The sequence below is a fragment of the Panthera leo genome, chromosome A3 (assembly GCF_018350215.1).
Source record: "Panthera leo isolate Ple1 chromosome A3, P.leo_Ple1_pat1.1, whole genome shotgun sequence".
NCBI lineage: Eukaryota > Metazoa > Chordata > Mammalia > Carnivora > Felidae > Panthera > Panthera leo.
In genome coordinates, this window is record NC_056681.1 from 66,263,938 (window position 1) to 66,280,483 (window position 16,546).

Sequence of the window (16,546 nt, forward strand, 5' to 3'; positions counted from 1 at the left end):
AATCTCTACACCCAACGTGGGGCTTCAACCCCCAACCCCAAGATCAAGAGTCACACGATCTGCATACTGAGCCAGCCAGGCACTCCTCAAGCTCTTATTTCTTTTGAACGGTTTTGTTGTTGTTTTTAGTGTGTGCAGGTGTGTTTTTGTCATCGTTATATGCGAGCGTGGGGTGTTCTGTGGGGGTTTTCTGGTGGCCATTTGACACAGGGAGATTTGAGGAGGAGCCAGCCCATCTTTCTGCCCATGTGAAGGATCCTGTGCAAGGGAGGGATGGTCCCCTCCAATTAAAGAGACCATGTGATTCAGCTCTGCCACTCTGGAATACATGGAAGCATTTGATATCAGTCAGCCTGCCTCTTGAATCTGAAGATTAAAAGGCTGTTGTTCTACCATGAAGCAAACAAAGTGGCCGACTCCATGCAGAAGCTCTCCATGTTCCCGCCAATTTTCAGTGACCCAAACACGATCTACAATAAAGTCTCACCAAACCTGATTTGTCTACTAAGAGCATGGGCAATACGTATGGGAGCTAGCTTAAGGTCTACTTCTACTAGCTTCATTCGTTATATGTTTCTTAGTGTTTTTATGTTAAAAATTGTATCACAGCACTATGACAGAGCAGTTTGTACACAGAACTTTTCGTCTAGACCATCATTCTTAACTGCACCCCAACTTCTGATTTCATGTTTGTGAGTTGCCTTTGGGCTTCATCCGCAAACAGATTTTAGCTTTATTGCAAATCACAGTCTGTTGTAACTTAAAATTTCCAGGGGGACTGAACAGCCCAGTGAGCATTACTGCTCACACCACCACTGCTTCTCTGCTGCTGCCCTAAACCTTTCCATTCCACCAAAGACCCAGCCACTCTTCCCCTCCATTCTCAGTATGTGGTCACACACCTATGACAGGGACAGTGTATCCGTGTAAGTGAAGTGTAGCATTAGGTCTGACACATAGTAGGTGCTCCATAAATGCTGGGAGGAATACGAATTTCCCATGCAGACCAGTCAGATAATTTTTCTATGTGACCTTGGATGGTCTACCTAACTACCCATGCTCTTCCACAGCCTCCCTACTGGAGGAACAAAATAATGCAGCACTAATTCTGTCTGGGAAATCCATGGGGGTGGGAGGTAGCGGGAAGGGGAGTGAGCCTGAATTTTCCAGGCCGGAAATCTAACTGAGTCTTAAAAAAAAAAAAAGCATCCCCTGGATGGGATACTAAGGGCAGGGAAAGGACAGTCTGTGGAACACTGCTGCCATCTAGTGGTTTACATGCAAATGACAAATTTTATGCCAAGAGACCAGAGGCATTCAATAGGGTAATAAAAATCTCAGAATCTTCAAATATTGGCATTTAAAGAATCATCACAGGCAGAGAGTCAACAAATGCTGATCAAGTCAACAAATGCTCCTTCTGGGCCCAGCCCCTGCTGTGCACTGGAGTGGGGCTGGCGGTCCAGGGGACTAGAGAAGACAGACTGGTCCACCAAGCACAGGACCCCGCTGAAACAATATCCTGCAGAAAACAAGCAGACTCTGGTGGAGGGCAGGGGACTGGAATCTCACTTTATATACATCTATTTGGCTTGTGTTTTTAAAAATAGTTCTTACTTAGGGGCGCCTGGGTGGCTCAGTCAGTTGAGCGTCTGACTTCCGCTCAGGTGATGATCTCACAGCTTGTGGGTTCGGGCCCCAGGTAGGGCTCTATGCTGACAGCTCAGAGCCTGGAGCCTGCTTCAGATTCTTGTCTCCCTCTCTCTCTCTGCCCCTTCCCCGCTCATGCTCTGTCTCTCTCTCTCAAGAATAAATAAACATTAAAATAAATAAATAAATAAATAAATAAATAAATAAATAAATAAAAATACTTCTTACTTCAGTAGTTATAATGAATTTATTGCATATTACTGACCATATACTCCCTAGGGCAATGATTCTTAACCTCTGACCCTTCTTAGATACACTTCAGAAGATCCATGAACTTGAGTGGGAAAAAATTACATCTTTATTTTCCTGAATCTTGAAATGAAATTTAGCATTTTTTCAAGTATGAATCAAGCAACAAACTGTGAGGGTTATTAGCAGAACCTGTGACTTCATTAATCATAGAAATTATAAAATATTTTCTTATCATAGTACAATTGTTGCAGAGATCTCAAATTATTTATTCATCACTACTTTGAAATTATGGTGATTATTAAACCTGCTGCTAGATCTTAATATTAATTAGATAGCATATAATATTAAATCACTCACCTTTTAAAATATGTCGGTATGTGTATTTCAATATAATTGGCTACCAGCATGGGCACTGGCAAAACCCTTTGAAGAAAGTCCAGGGACACCTGGCTTAGCACCCTTGTCCCTTCAGACATGGTCACCTTATTCCCATCTCACGCCCCAAAGAGCGTACAGAACTTAGCTATGGAGACCAAAGCCTGCACTCTGGGGACACCGATAGCCCTATTTACTGCATTCTGATTCTCTAACATCCATGAAGTTCAAGGCCTCTCCCTTAGATCTCAATTTGGACACCTAACGGATCTCTTCTCTCAGACTCACCAACTATGACCACACCTCCCCTCACTCTACTGTCTTTGGCTGTAGCCACAGCCAGGGACAAAGGCACTCAGCTTCCTTCAGTCCTCCAGCCTCCACGAAGGCCAGCCCCGCCTACCCCACCCCCACTAGGGCACAAGGACCTCTTCAACCTCTCTCTCCCCTCTCTGGGCAGCAGGGCCTTTTAGCCTTGGCAGACATGACCTGCACGTCCTTCCCCAGCCACCCAGTGGGAAGGCAATTAGAAATTCATGAACAGAAAATGCCCGGTGCAATGTTTCCTTTCAACTCTGGCAGAGTGAAGCAAATTCTCTGAAAGCTCCTGAAAGAAGACTATAATTGTGAGCACTGCCAGCACAGCCCTGGAGCTGAGACACGAAGCAACAGGCCTGTTCCAACACTGTCCCAGGGGTCCCAAGTTTAAAATCGCCACTGGGGTGTTGAGAAGACAATACTTTGTCTTTCAATAGTCTTTCAATACTATGTTTTTAAGCTTTTATCTTGAGATAATTGTAGACAATTCACATGCAGTTGTAAAAAAATATGAGAGAACTTGTGCACCCTTGACCCAGTTCCCCCCAATGGTAGCATCTTCCCAACCCATATCACAATATCCTAACCAGGATATCAACACTGATTTAGTCAAGATACAGATCATTTCACCACAAGGATGTCTCATGTTGCCGTTTTATAGCTATGCCCACTTCTCTCCTGCCCCCATCCCCTCCTTAATCCATTTCTATGGTTTTGTCACTTCAGGAATCCTTCACTCAGCATAATTCTCTGCAGAGTCATCCAGGTAGTTGCTCATTATCAATACTTTGTTCTTTAGATGGCGGGGTGGTATGCTATGGCATGAAGTACCACAGCTTGTTTAACTATTTACCTGTTGAAGGATATCTGCATTGTTTCTGATTTGGGGCTATTATAAATAAAGCTGCTATAAACATCCGGGTGCAGGGTTTTATGCAAACACAAATGCCTAGGAATGCAACTGCTGAGTCATATGGTAGTTACATGCTTCTTTTTTTAAGAAGCCACCAAACTGTTTTCCAGGGTGGCTGTACCATTTCACAGTTTACCAGTTCGAGCAAAGTATAGAAAACTTGCTTTTCTTTATATTATTCTATCCTCCTTCATTTGCAATACAATTGTGTTATATTTCTTCTGCATACATTCCAAACCATATCTGTGTTGTTTTTTTGCTTCAACAATTAAGCATAATTACAAAATTTGAGAAAGAAAGTCTATTGTATTCACCTATTTTTTTGTTTTCCATGGTCTGCCTTCCTGATATTCTAAGTTTCCTTCTTTTACTGAGTCGTTTCTGTTTTAAAAACTTCCTTCAGCCATTCTTTTAGGGCAGGTACACTGGTGACAAATCCTCTTTGTTTTCCTTTGTCCAAGAATTATCTTTTCTCTTCATTCTTTTTTTTTTTTTTAATTTACTTATTTTGAGAGAGAGAGAGAGAGTGTGTGTGCTCTCAATTTGGGGAGAGCCAGAGAGGGAGAAACAGAATCCCAAGCAGGCTCCAATGCAGGGCTCAATCCCCCCAACCATAAGATCATGACCTGAGGCGAAATCTGGACTCATCAGAGCCACCTAAGCACCCCCCCCCTTTCATTCTTAAAGGATATTTTCTTAAGATCTAGAATGCTCGATTGAGGGTTCTTTCCTTTCAGTACTTGAAAATTATTGGAGGGGTGCCTAGGTGGCTCAGTTGGTTAAGCATCCAGCTTGGGCTCAGGTCATGATCTCGTGGTTTGTGACCTCAAGCTCCGTGTCAGACTCTGTGCTAACAACTCAAAGCCTGGAACCTGCTTCAGATTCTGTGTCTCCCTCTCTCTCTCTGCCCCTCCCCTGCTCATGCTCTGTTCCTCTCCCTCTCAAAAATAAATAAAACATTAAAAAAAAAAAAAAAAAGAACATTATTGGGCCTCTTCTTTCTGGCTTCCATGGTTTCTGATGAGAAATATACCATCATTCAAGTTGTTTTCCATTATAGGTAAGCTATTGTTTCTCTCTTGCTGCTTCTGAGATTTTTTTTCTTCTTTGTCTCTAGTTTTCATAAGTTTGACTAGGATAAGTCTTGGTAGGTTTCTTTGGGCTTATTCTCTTGGAGGTTTGTTCAGCTCATGCATCTACAGATTCATGTCTTTTGTCAAATTTACAAAGTTTTCAGCTGTTATTTCTCTGAGTACTTCTTTAGCTCCAACCTCTTTCCTCTTCTGGGGCTCTGATGACAGGAAGAACATTAGGTCTTTTGTTATGGTCCCACATGTCCCTGAAGTCCATACAATTTTTTTTTTTTTGAGTCTTTTTTTTAGTGGGTTGGTCAGATTAGGTAACATCGACTGTTCTATCTTCCAGTTTACTGATTCTTTCCTCTGTGCCTTTCATTCTGCTGTTAAGGTTTTTATTATGGTTATATTTTTTTTAGTTCTCAAATTCCATTTGGCTACTCTTTATATCTTCTATTTCCTTGCTGATACTTGTTTTTATTTTTCCATTGGTTTCTAGTTCCTAATTGTTTTTTGAAGTATTTGTATCATGGCTGCTTTAACACCCTTGTCAGATCATTCTAAAACCTGTTATGAAGGGCACCTGGGTGGCTCAGTCGGTTAAGCGGCTGAATCTTGATCTCGGCTCAGGTCATGATCTCACAGTTTGTGAGTTTGGCCCTGCGTTAGGCACTGCACTGACAGTGTGGAGCTTGCTTAGGGTTCTCTCTCTCTCTCTCTCTCTCTCTCTCTCTCTCTCTCTCTCTCTCTCCTCTCTCTCTCTTTCTCTCTCTGCCCCTCCCCACTCACTCTCTAAATAAATAAATAAATAAACTTAAAAAAAAAAAACCTGTTATGGGTGCTGACATCTTTTCTCCTTCAGTTTGAGATCTCAGTTCTTGGTATAATGAGTGATTTTTGACTGACACCTGGACATTTTTGTATTATATAATGAGACTGGACTTTATTTAAACCTGTTTTAACTGATTTTCCATGATACCCCTGTGGCAGGGGAAGGACAGGTGCTGCCTCCTTCCTAACAGGTGGAGAAGTCTACTCCCTACTCAGCCTCCATCAATACCCAAGGCCAGCAGCTCCTCCTTACTGCTGGACGTGGTTGGAGTTTGGATTCCCCACACGGTCTCTCCAGACACTGTGGTGGAGGTGACATTGTTATCCCTGGGTGGTGAAAGCCCTGACCCTTCACCAGGCCTCCTCCGACACACCCCACAGAAAGGGGGCGGGGAGTCTCACTCCAGCCATTTGGGAGTTCCTGGGGATGGAACTCCAGGTTTCCTGGGGTTCTCCACTGACCCTGTGGGCAAGAACGGGGCCTTGTTACTGTCCAGGGATTGGGAGGAATGGAAGTCTCAGCTCCTTACTTGGCATCGTCTGGCATCACCTCAAATACAGGAAGGAGGATAGCACCTCATTACAGCATGGCAAGGATGGAGGCCTAGGCTCCCCACTCAGTCTCTGCTGGCAGGGCCACAATTTTCCCTGTAGTGTTTGGCTGGAATAGAGAAGCTATTGTCTAAAAGTTTCCTGCCTTGTTAGATTGCCCTTTTCTTCATTCTCTGGCTAGAGAGAGCAGGTTTTTGTTGGGGCTTTTTTATGTGTGCTCCTTTTGGCATTTCTGGGTTGCTGGCTTCCTTAGCTCCAAGTCTGAATAGATCTGGTGAAAACAAATAAACAAACAAACAAACAAACAAACAAAAAACCACAAAACACACGTAAGACAGAACTCACCACCATGTTGTTGCTTACATCCCAGTGTCCCTAACCAGTCTGCTTTCTTCCCTCCACCTTTCAGACTCTTCTTATGTTTGTTTTACAAATAATTTTCCAGGGTTTTGTTGTACTTCGTTAGAGAATAGAAGTGTATCTACTCCATCTTCTCAAAAGGCAGAGGTCCTGGGTTTTTTGGTTTTTTTGTTTCTTGTTTTTAACATCCAAAAGTTCAGACAGAATGTTCATAGTTTCTGCTACTAATTCCCTAGTTGAAATGTTAGATTGGTTGGGTCCTTGATAAAATGGATTTCCCCTTGAGGTAGAGATGTGACTTAGCTCTTGTTTTTATTGGGGATGATACGTAAGAATATTTCTGTGTCCTCTGATGATAACACCTTCAGGGGAAGTCTGGAATATGACACAAAGGCTTTTTTTTCTCCTCTCTAGAAGGTACTGAAGTCCAAAATCTAGATCAGAGAGGTTACATGGCAAACACACAATAAACACTCAATGAATGAATCAACAAATGAACAAACTCAGGATTGACCAAAAATTAAAAGCACTGATGTCTCATCACTTTGTACTTAGGGACTTGTTGGGTTATGCTATGCGTCTAGCTAAAGTGAATAGGCTCTTCATATGCAATTGAGATGAAGTATGAGTTAGTACAACTCTTCTGGATAGAAATTTAGCAATACTTACTAAGGCTCAGTAAGTAAGCCTTACTTCTTTGCAGGTTCAAACCTCAGTAATCCACTGTCCTCAAGAAGTGAGAGTATAAAAAAGATTTGTGTACACAGATACCACAACGTAATTGTCAACACCACATAACAGAACACCCTAACTTGTAGTTCCTCAACAGATGGATTGACATCCATGATCTATCCGTTCAGTGGAATAGAGAACATCTTTTGACCCCTGTTCCGGAGGAGTCATCAATCCCTTTTTAGCCCCTCCAACCCCTGCAATGCAATAGGGGCCCAGGCTCTCTAGCCAGACTGAGGAACAGGTGACTGAGTATTAAGTATCTACTTTGTGTAGTGTCAGGCACTTACTAGATGCTTTCTACATTTGCCCTCATTTTGTTAATCCTCTTCCCCTTTCTGTAGGTAAGTTTTATTGTAGTAATTTTTTAGATGAGAAACTAAATTTCAAGTTCGCAGCTGAAGAGAGCAGGCCTACAATTCTGACTCGACTGCCTGAGTCCAAAGCTTATGCTCATATAAGGCTGCCTCTCTTGGATAGATTTATCCCCATTTTAGAGATAAGGAAACTGAGGTGCAGAGATGTTCCTGATACATTCTGAAAAATCCTTCAAGTGTGTTATGAGAAGGCTAGAAGAGAGGAGGTATGCAAGAATGTCACTGTGTCCCTAGTATCACAGGTCCCTCTCCCACCAGGGACATTTGCTAAACAGGACCACAAAGGCTAGCACGAAATAGTTACAAAGGGAAGTCAGCTGTGAAGGAGGAAGGAGGAAGGAGGTGTCCGTCTCATCTATTTAATGGGGTGACTCTACCTTGTAAGGATCTGCTTCCTTCCCCCTCCAGCTGCCTCAGTCCCTTCCCAGCAGCCAACAGGATGAGGTTGTTCTGGGAGCCCACCCATTAGATCCATCCAGAGGGGCAGCTCTGGATGAAGAAGAGCCAATGCAACATCCAAAGATCTTCGGGGGGCAGGGGAGAGAGAAGGCAATGGTTAACTTCCTTCCTTCCTTTTCAAATGGCAGAAAAAGGTGTCATTCCCAAAATGCCAGGGGAGACTGTGCTTTTTGCTTGGGCCTGGGAGGCTTTCAAAAATGCTACCTAATTAAATTTTCTGGCAAAGAAAAGACAGTCACCAGACTCCAGGAGAAAACAGTTACTTTCCTAAGCTAGACAATGTTGTCATAATCTGAACGTGGCCAGAGAAGAAAGGTCCAAAAAGTGATTTCACTCAGAAGAAGAAATGCATCAAAGCAGAAAGTGACTGATTACTGGGAGTCTACCCCTGCCAAAAGAACAGGGCACAGCCAGGGAGGGTCATAGGACCTGTGATGGAGCAGGCACATGGAAACATCTGTCCTTAATAAACAAAACCTTCACGTGGGAGGAGAAGACCCCTATTGGACAAAAATCAACTGCTCTTCATTTTGTTTCATCAGCTTTATTGGTCATATACCCAGGATTCAATATATAAATCTTTCAAAATAACTAGATATTACAAGAATAGTTTACAATTCAGCTCTGATTGCACAAATACTTGACACAGGAAACCATTTTTTTACAAATACATACGTTTTCTTATAAGAATACTTCAATAAAGAAAATAAGTCTCTATGCGTCTTACAGCAAATCTTAGGCAGCTAGTCATTTCATCATTTCAGGTTTTTAGTCAGTAGCTTTACCCCACTGTGCCAAGCAGGAGGGATAAAGTCCTTGCGTTCCTAATAGTTTCTAAGCAGCAAAAACAAACCCTAGAAATAAGAGTTAAATACAAATATTAAGAAAGCTAAAACATTTGCTAATGATTAGAATAAAGAACACTTTAAATTCAAAGTCTCTCCTAAGACAAAGAAGACATAAAAGAAAGGATGTGGCAGTAGTTTTACAAAACACTGAAAAACGAAAAAATGCTAATCACTTAGGTCAGTTGGGTATCATTCCCAAAGTGCCAGAAGACACAGTATCTTAGACTCTATGGCTAGCTGAATTCAGTATCTGGCATCCTTCTTATGCCTTGTGATAGTCTAATACTCACTTGCCCAGGGTGGGGGCAAGCCATCATTCGGGCCAGGGGAACTTTGTGGAATACTGACCACCTTTACCTAAAGAGACAGAATCCACCAGGAAAACATTTGGCATTTACGCCATTCCCTCACTGTCACTGAAAAGTGTGTCTAGTTGGCAAAGCTTCTCTTACTTTTCCAGTAGCATGAATGCAAACCAAGAGACCAGCAGCATCCTACAGTCAAGTTCCTGAGTACCACACTCCAGCTGTCCAATATTCTTGAAAGGATTCTTTAATCAAGCCCTTGTCCAGTAAGAGATTTAACAGTACTTGGGGACTACAACTATGTCCTGCTTCTCTTCTATTTCTCTTGATTTCTCTTTCTCACCCCAGGGTAACAAATCGCTATAGGTTTTTACCAAAATACTGTTGCAGTTGGAAAGGAGTTATTTCGCATTACCGAAAGTGTTTAATCACATTATGACGGGTCACATTCGCATACAACTAGATGGCCAAACAACGTCTACTGCAGTGATTTTGCAAATTCCGCATAGTCAATGTATCCATCATTGTTTTTGTCATCGTCTCTCAAAACACCATCTATTAGATTAATCAGTTCGGCTTCACTCATTGGTGGTGCCTGTTCATTCGCTTCCTACAAAATACAAATTAGACAACGATGAGTCGCACGTTTTACTGGAAGTGCTTAGCTAAGGTCTAAAATGTCCATGTTCGTGTGTCCAAAAACTCTTTCCATGTAGTATGTGGCTACTTCTAGGAATCTACAAACCATATATCAGATATACAGTCAATTCATAAAAATCCAATTTAGAAATTATATTTGCCAGTGAAAAAGAAAAATGCAATCAAAGCAGGTCCTTGCTTATTTGTTTTAAAAATTACTTTTCCCTCTTTTCTAATTACAGAAGTAACACATGTTCACTGGAGAAAGCTAGGTCTGGCTTACACAGAATTATGCGGTTCATAATTCCCACAAACCCATTCTAGAGAAAAGCTGAGAGCTCGTGCTCTCTCGAGGGTCAGCTCTGGGTGCAGTGTGCCCTTGTAAAGTGCAAACGGTCTGCACTGGACAGAGTCCTGGGGTCAGAACAAGAGGAAGGCACTGCCAACCAGGAGACCATGTTACAGTCTTTGAGACAGAGGTGTTTCCCCTGCTCCGGAGGGAGCTGCAGTAGGGCTCACTGTGCTGAGTGCTATGCTAATGTTGTTCACATTCTGCCAATTCTTCCTTTGCCACCTCTCCCACATGTACCCTTTGCTCTCCTGTCGCTACCACCAGCCTCGCCTTCTGGGACTGCTGAATCCCAGGTCCTCTCCCTGATGCCAAGCTCTCCCCGCGTCCATCAGTCTGCCTCCCACGGCAAAGGACCTTCCCGCGACACTGCCACTCTTCTGCACAAAGCCATTGTTAGCGCTCCCCACCACCTTCAAAGCAAACCCGAATCTGCTCTCCTGCTAGCCACCAGGAGCACGCTCGCACCACCAGCTCTGCCTGTCCTCCTCTCCACATTATAGACTGAAGTGTGGCAGGGCAGGACAGACACTAGACCTGGACACATCTGGATTTCAGTTCCCTCACCTCTAACATGGGGGTAATAACAGTGCCTGCCCAGGCCACTCCCAGGCTGCTGCAAAGACTAAATGCTCTGTAAACCGCTTCATACGGAGCACTGAGTAGTATCACACAAGTCCTCAATTATTACTGAGTCCCTTGATCCCTTGGTTTGCCACCCTTAAATAAAACAGCTTCTCCCCTGCTCCGCATTTTGATGTGGTCTGTCCTTCAGGTGCTGGTTCTCAAGCTCTGGTGTGCAGTAGGAGTCCCTGGAGATTCTGCCTCAGTAGGTCACCCTGTGTGAGAAGCGCCTCCGAATAGGAAAAGAGGCAGAACGGAGCGATGAGCAGACAAAGAAGACACAGCAATACAGTTGTATAAGGACAGCACAGGTCATCAAGACTGAAGACTGAACCTTTGGGGGGGGGGGGGGCGGGGCGGAGAGCACTTTCTGAGATGCTGCCCACTGAGCTACCGCAGACCTACCTCCTTATGGACGTGAGTGATGGCTGTGGACAGCTCCAGGCCATCAAGCAAATTATTGCCATCATAATCATGCATTTTGAAATAATGGAGCTGCAGTTCTTGTGGGGACATCTCCGCCTCTGGTTTGTTGATGACACCTTCTAGATGCTCCATGATATGCCTAAAAACCGACAGTCAGACTCAGACCACTTGGCAGCAACCCCGGGATCACACCAAAACGTTAAGAACTGAAAAGTTCAAGATCTTAAGGTTCACTCATTCCAGAAAAACAGAAAGCGTGGCAAAGCACATTCAAGGATGATAGATACAGGCAAGGCCATGAAAGGGTCAGGGAAAAGTCAAACAGTTCACCTGCTAAGCTGGCAAGATTATGGGTGTTTTCCTCTTTATTATTAGAATGCTGTTATAACATCATGGGAGACTAGCAATTAAACACACTTTTTTGAACCAATTCAAGGAAAACAAATTATGTGTGAGCCTAACTGGCCCAGGACAAAAGTTGCAACAAATAATTCAGTGTTAGAATGTGACAGTAAAAAAAGGAAAAGCTCTAGTCAGTCCAGAAACCTTAGTTTTATCCTGGATTCTGTCACCACTACTGTATACACGTGTGTGAGAATATGTGTGTGTGTGTGTGTGTGTGTGTGTGTGTGCGCGCGTGTGTGCACGCACGCATGAGCATGAATGCAGAGGGGTTGTCTGTATGTCTGTCTGTGGTGAAAGAGAGACAGGATGAATTCAGGCAAGTCATTTATCTCATCTGGGCATCAAGATCCTCCATCTATGAAATGATGATGGAAAAAGACTGCCTGATTTACAGGTGGCTATAAGGAATAAATAATCACTCTTGAAAAACGTCAAGAAGTTGTACAAACAGTAGAAGGGTGGCTACCGACTGCAGCTGCAGGGGGGAGGCTCTAGGACCCCAGCCCTGGCTGGATACGTACTCTTGGTCGTGCACTGTATTCTTATCCAGGCCCACGCTGCCAGGATGGGAGAAGCTGGCCCCAGGCTCCTCAGCCCTGGCACCTGGAGCACAGAAGGCCCAGAGCAGACCACACAGGAAGGGGGTTCTGAGCAGCCGCAGAGATCTCATGGTCGCCGGCACCTGGGAGGTGGGGAACATAGAAGGTGCAGGTGAAAACACCAGAGCTAAGGTTCTTTCAAAACGTGACAGTGTGCTGCTCCTGGAGAAGGAACTCAGTGAAAGGAACGAGGTTGGGGAAGAGAACATGTCCAACTGGACCTAAGGCCAGCTCTGCCACTACAGTGTGGGATGACCTTGGGCACTCCAAGTCCCCATCACTCAAAGAGCGGGTGGGAGGGCTACACGACATTTCCTGAAGCTCCTTCAGAATGCCAAACAACTCAATGAGAGGTTAAAGGGATCTGAAGATTACTCCTGCCTACAAGAAGCTTACCGTCTGGTGAAATACTTCCTATGGAGAGCACTAAAAAGGCAGAAAGCGAGGTGTCCTAAAGAAAAATAAAAAACTGAGAGTTCAGAGGAACAAATTTCCTCTGGGTGAAGGAAGATCAGTGAAGGCTGGGGCCACAGTTTGCTGTGGACGTGCAGGGACTGAAGGACTAAGGCAATGCTGTGAGCAGAGCAGAAGGTCAGACAAGTGGGAAAGAAACTCCAAGTGGTGTAGTCAGGGGGAGCCTAGAGGATATGAAGCAGGCAGAATGGTGGACAATGGGGCACAGAGGTTGACCAGGCTCTATGGGATATGGCTTTGCATGCTAGGCTAAGGAGGCTGAAGTTTCTGGAGAACAGATGGGGAGCCACTGAGGATTTGTGAATGGGAGATGAGATCAGAGCTTGGTTTCAGAGTGGCTCATCCAGCAGCACAATGGGGGCAAGGTATTTGGTGGAGCAAGACCAGAGCTAGGAATGTGGCAGTTGAGGGAAGCGATGAAGCAGGTCAGATCAAGGCCTGCAGTAGGGGACACGGGAAAGAGGACATTAACCCCTGCCTCATCCATCTCCCAGGACTGTGACAGGTAACCCAACCACTGTGAAAGAGCAGCACAAAGGAGAGTTACACAGACGTTAGGATTCCATTAAGTACTCCCGGAGTTTGGCTAGACCTGCAACTATGGTCAATAAGATACAGTCAGCTACACAGTAAGTTCCTGAGGGCAGGAGTGCTTCATTCCCAGGATTCCCCACCAAGGCTCAAGCAGGCCTCTACGATATGTGAAATTCAAAATCCCAGTCCTTCCGGGGGCTTATAGACCGATCTCAAAAAGGTGAAGGACTGCCATACCAACTAAGGCAATGCTGTGAGCAGAGCAGAAGGTCAGACAAGTGGGAAAGAAACTCCAAGTGGTGAAGTCAGGGGGAGCCTAGAGGATATGAAGCAGGCAGAATGGTGGACAATGGGGCACAGAGGTTGACCAGGCTCTATGGGATATGGCTTTGCATGCTACGCTAGGACCATGTTGGTCCTCCATACCAACACAAGGACTACGTATCCATCTCCCAAAAGGCAGCACAAATTCTGCTGATAACAAAGGCCAGTGATTTCTAATGGGCCAACGGTAGCCACAAGACCAAACCAACAGCAGTAAAGAGAAAGCTTTAGGGTACTGGTCATTCCTTGCATCCATCACACACACAGCTCACTCCAAAGCTTCTGTACCTGGGGCTGGCAAGGAGCTGTGTGGCAGCCCTCTCACCCATCCCAAAAGGTGGGACTCCAGGAGAATACCATCCCCATGACGTTCAGGAAAATTTCCCAAACCCATTTTGCCTATCAGTGGTAACCCCTTCAACAGTTCCTTCCTCAAGGGAACAACAGTCACTGGGGTGTAACTTCCAGGGGGCCAAAACGCAGCATCTAATCTTACAACTGTACAGGGACATCATAATGCAACATCATACTTAACAGTAAGAAGTGATTTTTAATATTTAATGAAAAAGAACAGACTGCAAAAGTCTGTGAAAAATAATTTTGTAAAAAAAAGTGTATGTATATTTCATACATAGAACAATGGCTAAAAATGGTTAAAAGATTATTTTCTGAAATAGGAGGTGTGATTTGGATTTTTCTTCTTTTCACTTTTCTCAGTTCCTACTAAGGATTCTAAGGATTCCTAAGGTCTAATGTTCCTACTATAAATATGTTTTTCTTTATAAATGTGTATTTAATGTGACTTACCCCATAATTTTGCTCAAATATGTATGAATGGAATTTAAAAAGGGGGGGGGGGGGGGCTTCCATTTAATTCTCATCCATAGAAAATAATTCAGGACCAGAAACTACATTTCCAGTTTTACCAAATAAAAGTGTCCAGACCCTGACAAGGCCACTGCCACTGTATCTGGTACCCGAAAACAAGGTCTCAAGTTACTCCCAGCAGTGACTGCCCAGGCCAGAGCAGAACAGCTTGGTCTAACCACATATCTTAGAGTTCTGAGACAGGAGAGATCAGAGAGGGAAGCCAGTTCCTTCCAAGCCTCTTAGACTCAGGCACAGTAGACATCCCTTTCTCCAGCAAGCCTTCTTCAAATCTGAGTCTGGCTTAGGCGTTCTTCCCATTCACTCCTGAGTGCCTCCCTTCAGAAGGGTCCAGTCTGACAACAGATGTGAATGAGACCTTGAAAACTGCCTGATTACTTGTAAGTGCTCCCTGCTGGACTGAGCTCTATGAGGGCAGGGAGGGAACCACATTCCCAGCAGCAGGCACAGCGCCTGGCACAGGGGCTGATGGTTTCAGCCTGTGTGCCACAGTCCTTAGTGGGCAGTGGGGGGAGGGATTCCCATCTTCACAGATACACTGCCGAGTTTTGATGTCAGTGTAACTGAGCATAAATTTTTTTTTTGGAGATATCTATCATATAGTCGAGTGATCAATGAACCCATAGCATAATTTCTTATAACTATGTGGTTGGAAGCTTAGTATCAAATTGTGTATGTGTGTGGAGGAGAAATAGGTTCTATTTAAATAACACCAAAAAGAAACCAAGGGATAGGTAATACAGTAACTATGGGTCCACATTCTCTCAAGGGAGGCAGAATAAAGGTCAAGAATCAGTTGTTGTGGACATGTCCCACTTTGGTTTGTTGCAGCAGGTTTCTAACAGAACATAACACAAGTCCAATCAATCTACCAAACACTGAGGAGAAACTTTCCCTCAAGTGCTACAGCGAGAACAGAGAATCTGCCACCTAACAAATTAAACTGTCACATTCAAAAAGAAACATAAGCAATCCCCTTTGCCTGAAGAACATGTTGCATCACCCATACTCCAATGATTTAGTTCAAGGCCATGAGCAAACAGGCTGTTAGATAAACCCCAGCAGTTCCCAAGCTCACTGCCTTTTTTGATAAATTATAGAGGCCAGACTCGAAAAAAATCCAAAGGAGAGACTTCTGAAAGAGATTTCAGAACCCAACCCCTGCTTTCAGACATCCTTGACAAGGAGAAGCCTCAGTCCTGGGAGGGAAGTACCAGACCAGGCTCAGTAGCCAGTCTCAGTGTAACAGGGCTCCCCTCACCGCTCCAGCAGCCTCTTCCAGGCTCAGAGCCTTTGCTCCAGTAAAGGTTAATGCTCCAGCAAAGGTTAATGTTCCATTAACCTGTCTGCCCTCTTCCTTCCAGGCCCAGTTCAAATGTCATCTCAGGATTCTTCCAGCCACACCAATCTTTCTCTCCTCTGACTTCAGTCTGCAGCCTCTCACAACATATAGTCACATATTGTTCTTTTCCCTCCCTCTGTGAGGGCCAGGACACTGTCATCTCAGTCTCTCCCTTACTCTACCAATCACAAAGTGCTAAGCTGACTGGAGAACAGCACATCCTCAGGTCTGATTCAGGGCAGTGGGTTTTGGCACCTAGATATGCTATTCCCTATCACAGAAGATCTGGCCTAAGCTGGAAAAATAACCCCTTTGGAGCTCTCCCACCAGGGCCTGCCTGGCCAGCTTGGTCCACCCTCTCCTCCCATTGTGTCATTAGCCCTATCAGCATGTTAAGAGTTTGGAGCCAGCCTTCCTCCTATAAAGATTACAGCAGCTGTTAGCAGGTTTTCTCTCCTGCCAGGGGCCCTCAGTTAAGAATTCAAACTCAGGGGTGCCTGGGTGGCTCAGTCGGTTGACTGTCTGACTTCGGCTGAGGTCATGATCTCGCAGTTCACGGGTTTGAGCCCCACATCGGGCTCTGTGCCGACAGCTCAGAGCCTGGAGCCTGCTTTGGATTCTGTGTCTCCCTCTCTCTGCCCCTCCCCCACTCATGCAGGCGTATGCTTGCTCTTGCGCTCTTTCTCTCTCTGAAATAAGTAAATATTAAAAAAAAGTTCTTTCATTAAAAAAAAAAAAATTCAAACTCAAAAGCAGCCACACTCACTAATATCCAGACATCCTGTACCCAAAGTCAATGCCAGAGAAAAACTCTGAACGGTACTTCCCATTTACCACTGCTATGGTCCTGGACTGAAGGCAAGAATACAGCCAGGTTCCTAGGCCAAAGAAACT

At 44.5% G+C, this 16,546-nt stretch overlaps 1 protein-coding gene across 5 annotated transcripts in view; it reads right to left on the reverse strand.

Moving 5' to 3' along the window:
* The window catches only part of MCFD2 (multiple coagulation factor deficiency 2, ER cargo receptor complex subunit), an 84,881-nt gene that overhangs the window by 36,307 nt on the left and 32,028 nt on the right, over positions 1-16,546 (reverse strand). For 3 of the 5 annotated variants that reach the window (XM_042932206.1, XM_042932203.1, XM_042932205.1), the window contains 3 exons: positions 12,013-12,173; positions 11,066-11,225; positions 9,391-9,658 (listed from right to left, as the gene is read on the reverse strand). In XM_042932206.1, coding sequence (XP_042788140.1) covers positions 9,527-9,658; positions 11,066-11,225; positions 12,013-12,161 — 441 coding nt within the window. In that variant the 5' untranslated portion in view covers positions 12,162-12,173 and the 3' untranslated portion in view covers positions 9,391-9,526. Of the gene's footprint in view, positions 1-8,669; positions 8,750-9,390; positions 9,659-11,065; positions 11,226-12,012; positions 12,174-16,546 lie in introns of those variants that run through there. The other 2 variants (XR_006200661.1, XR_006200660.1) reach the window with 2 other exon arrangements.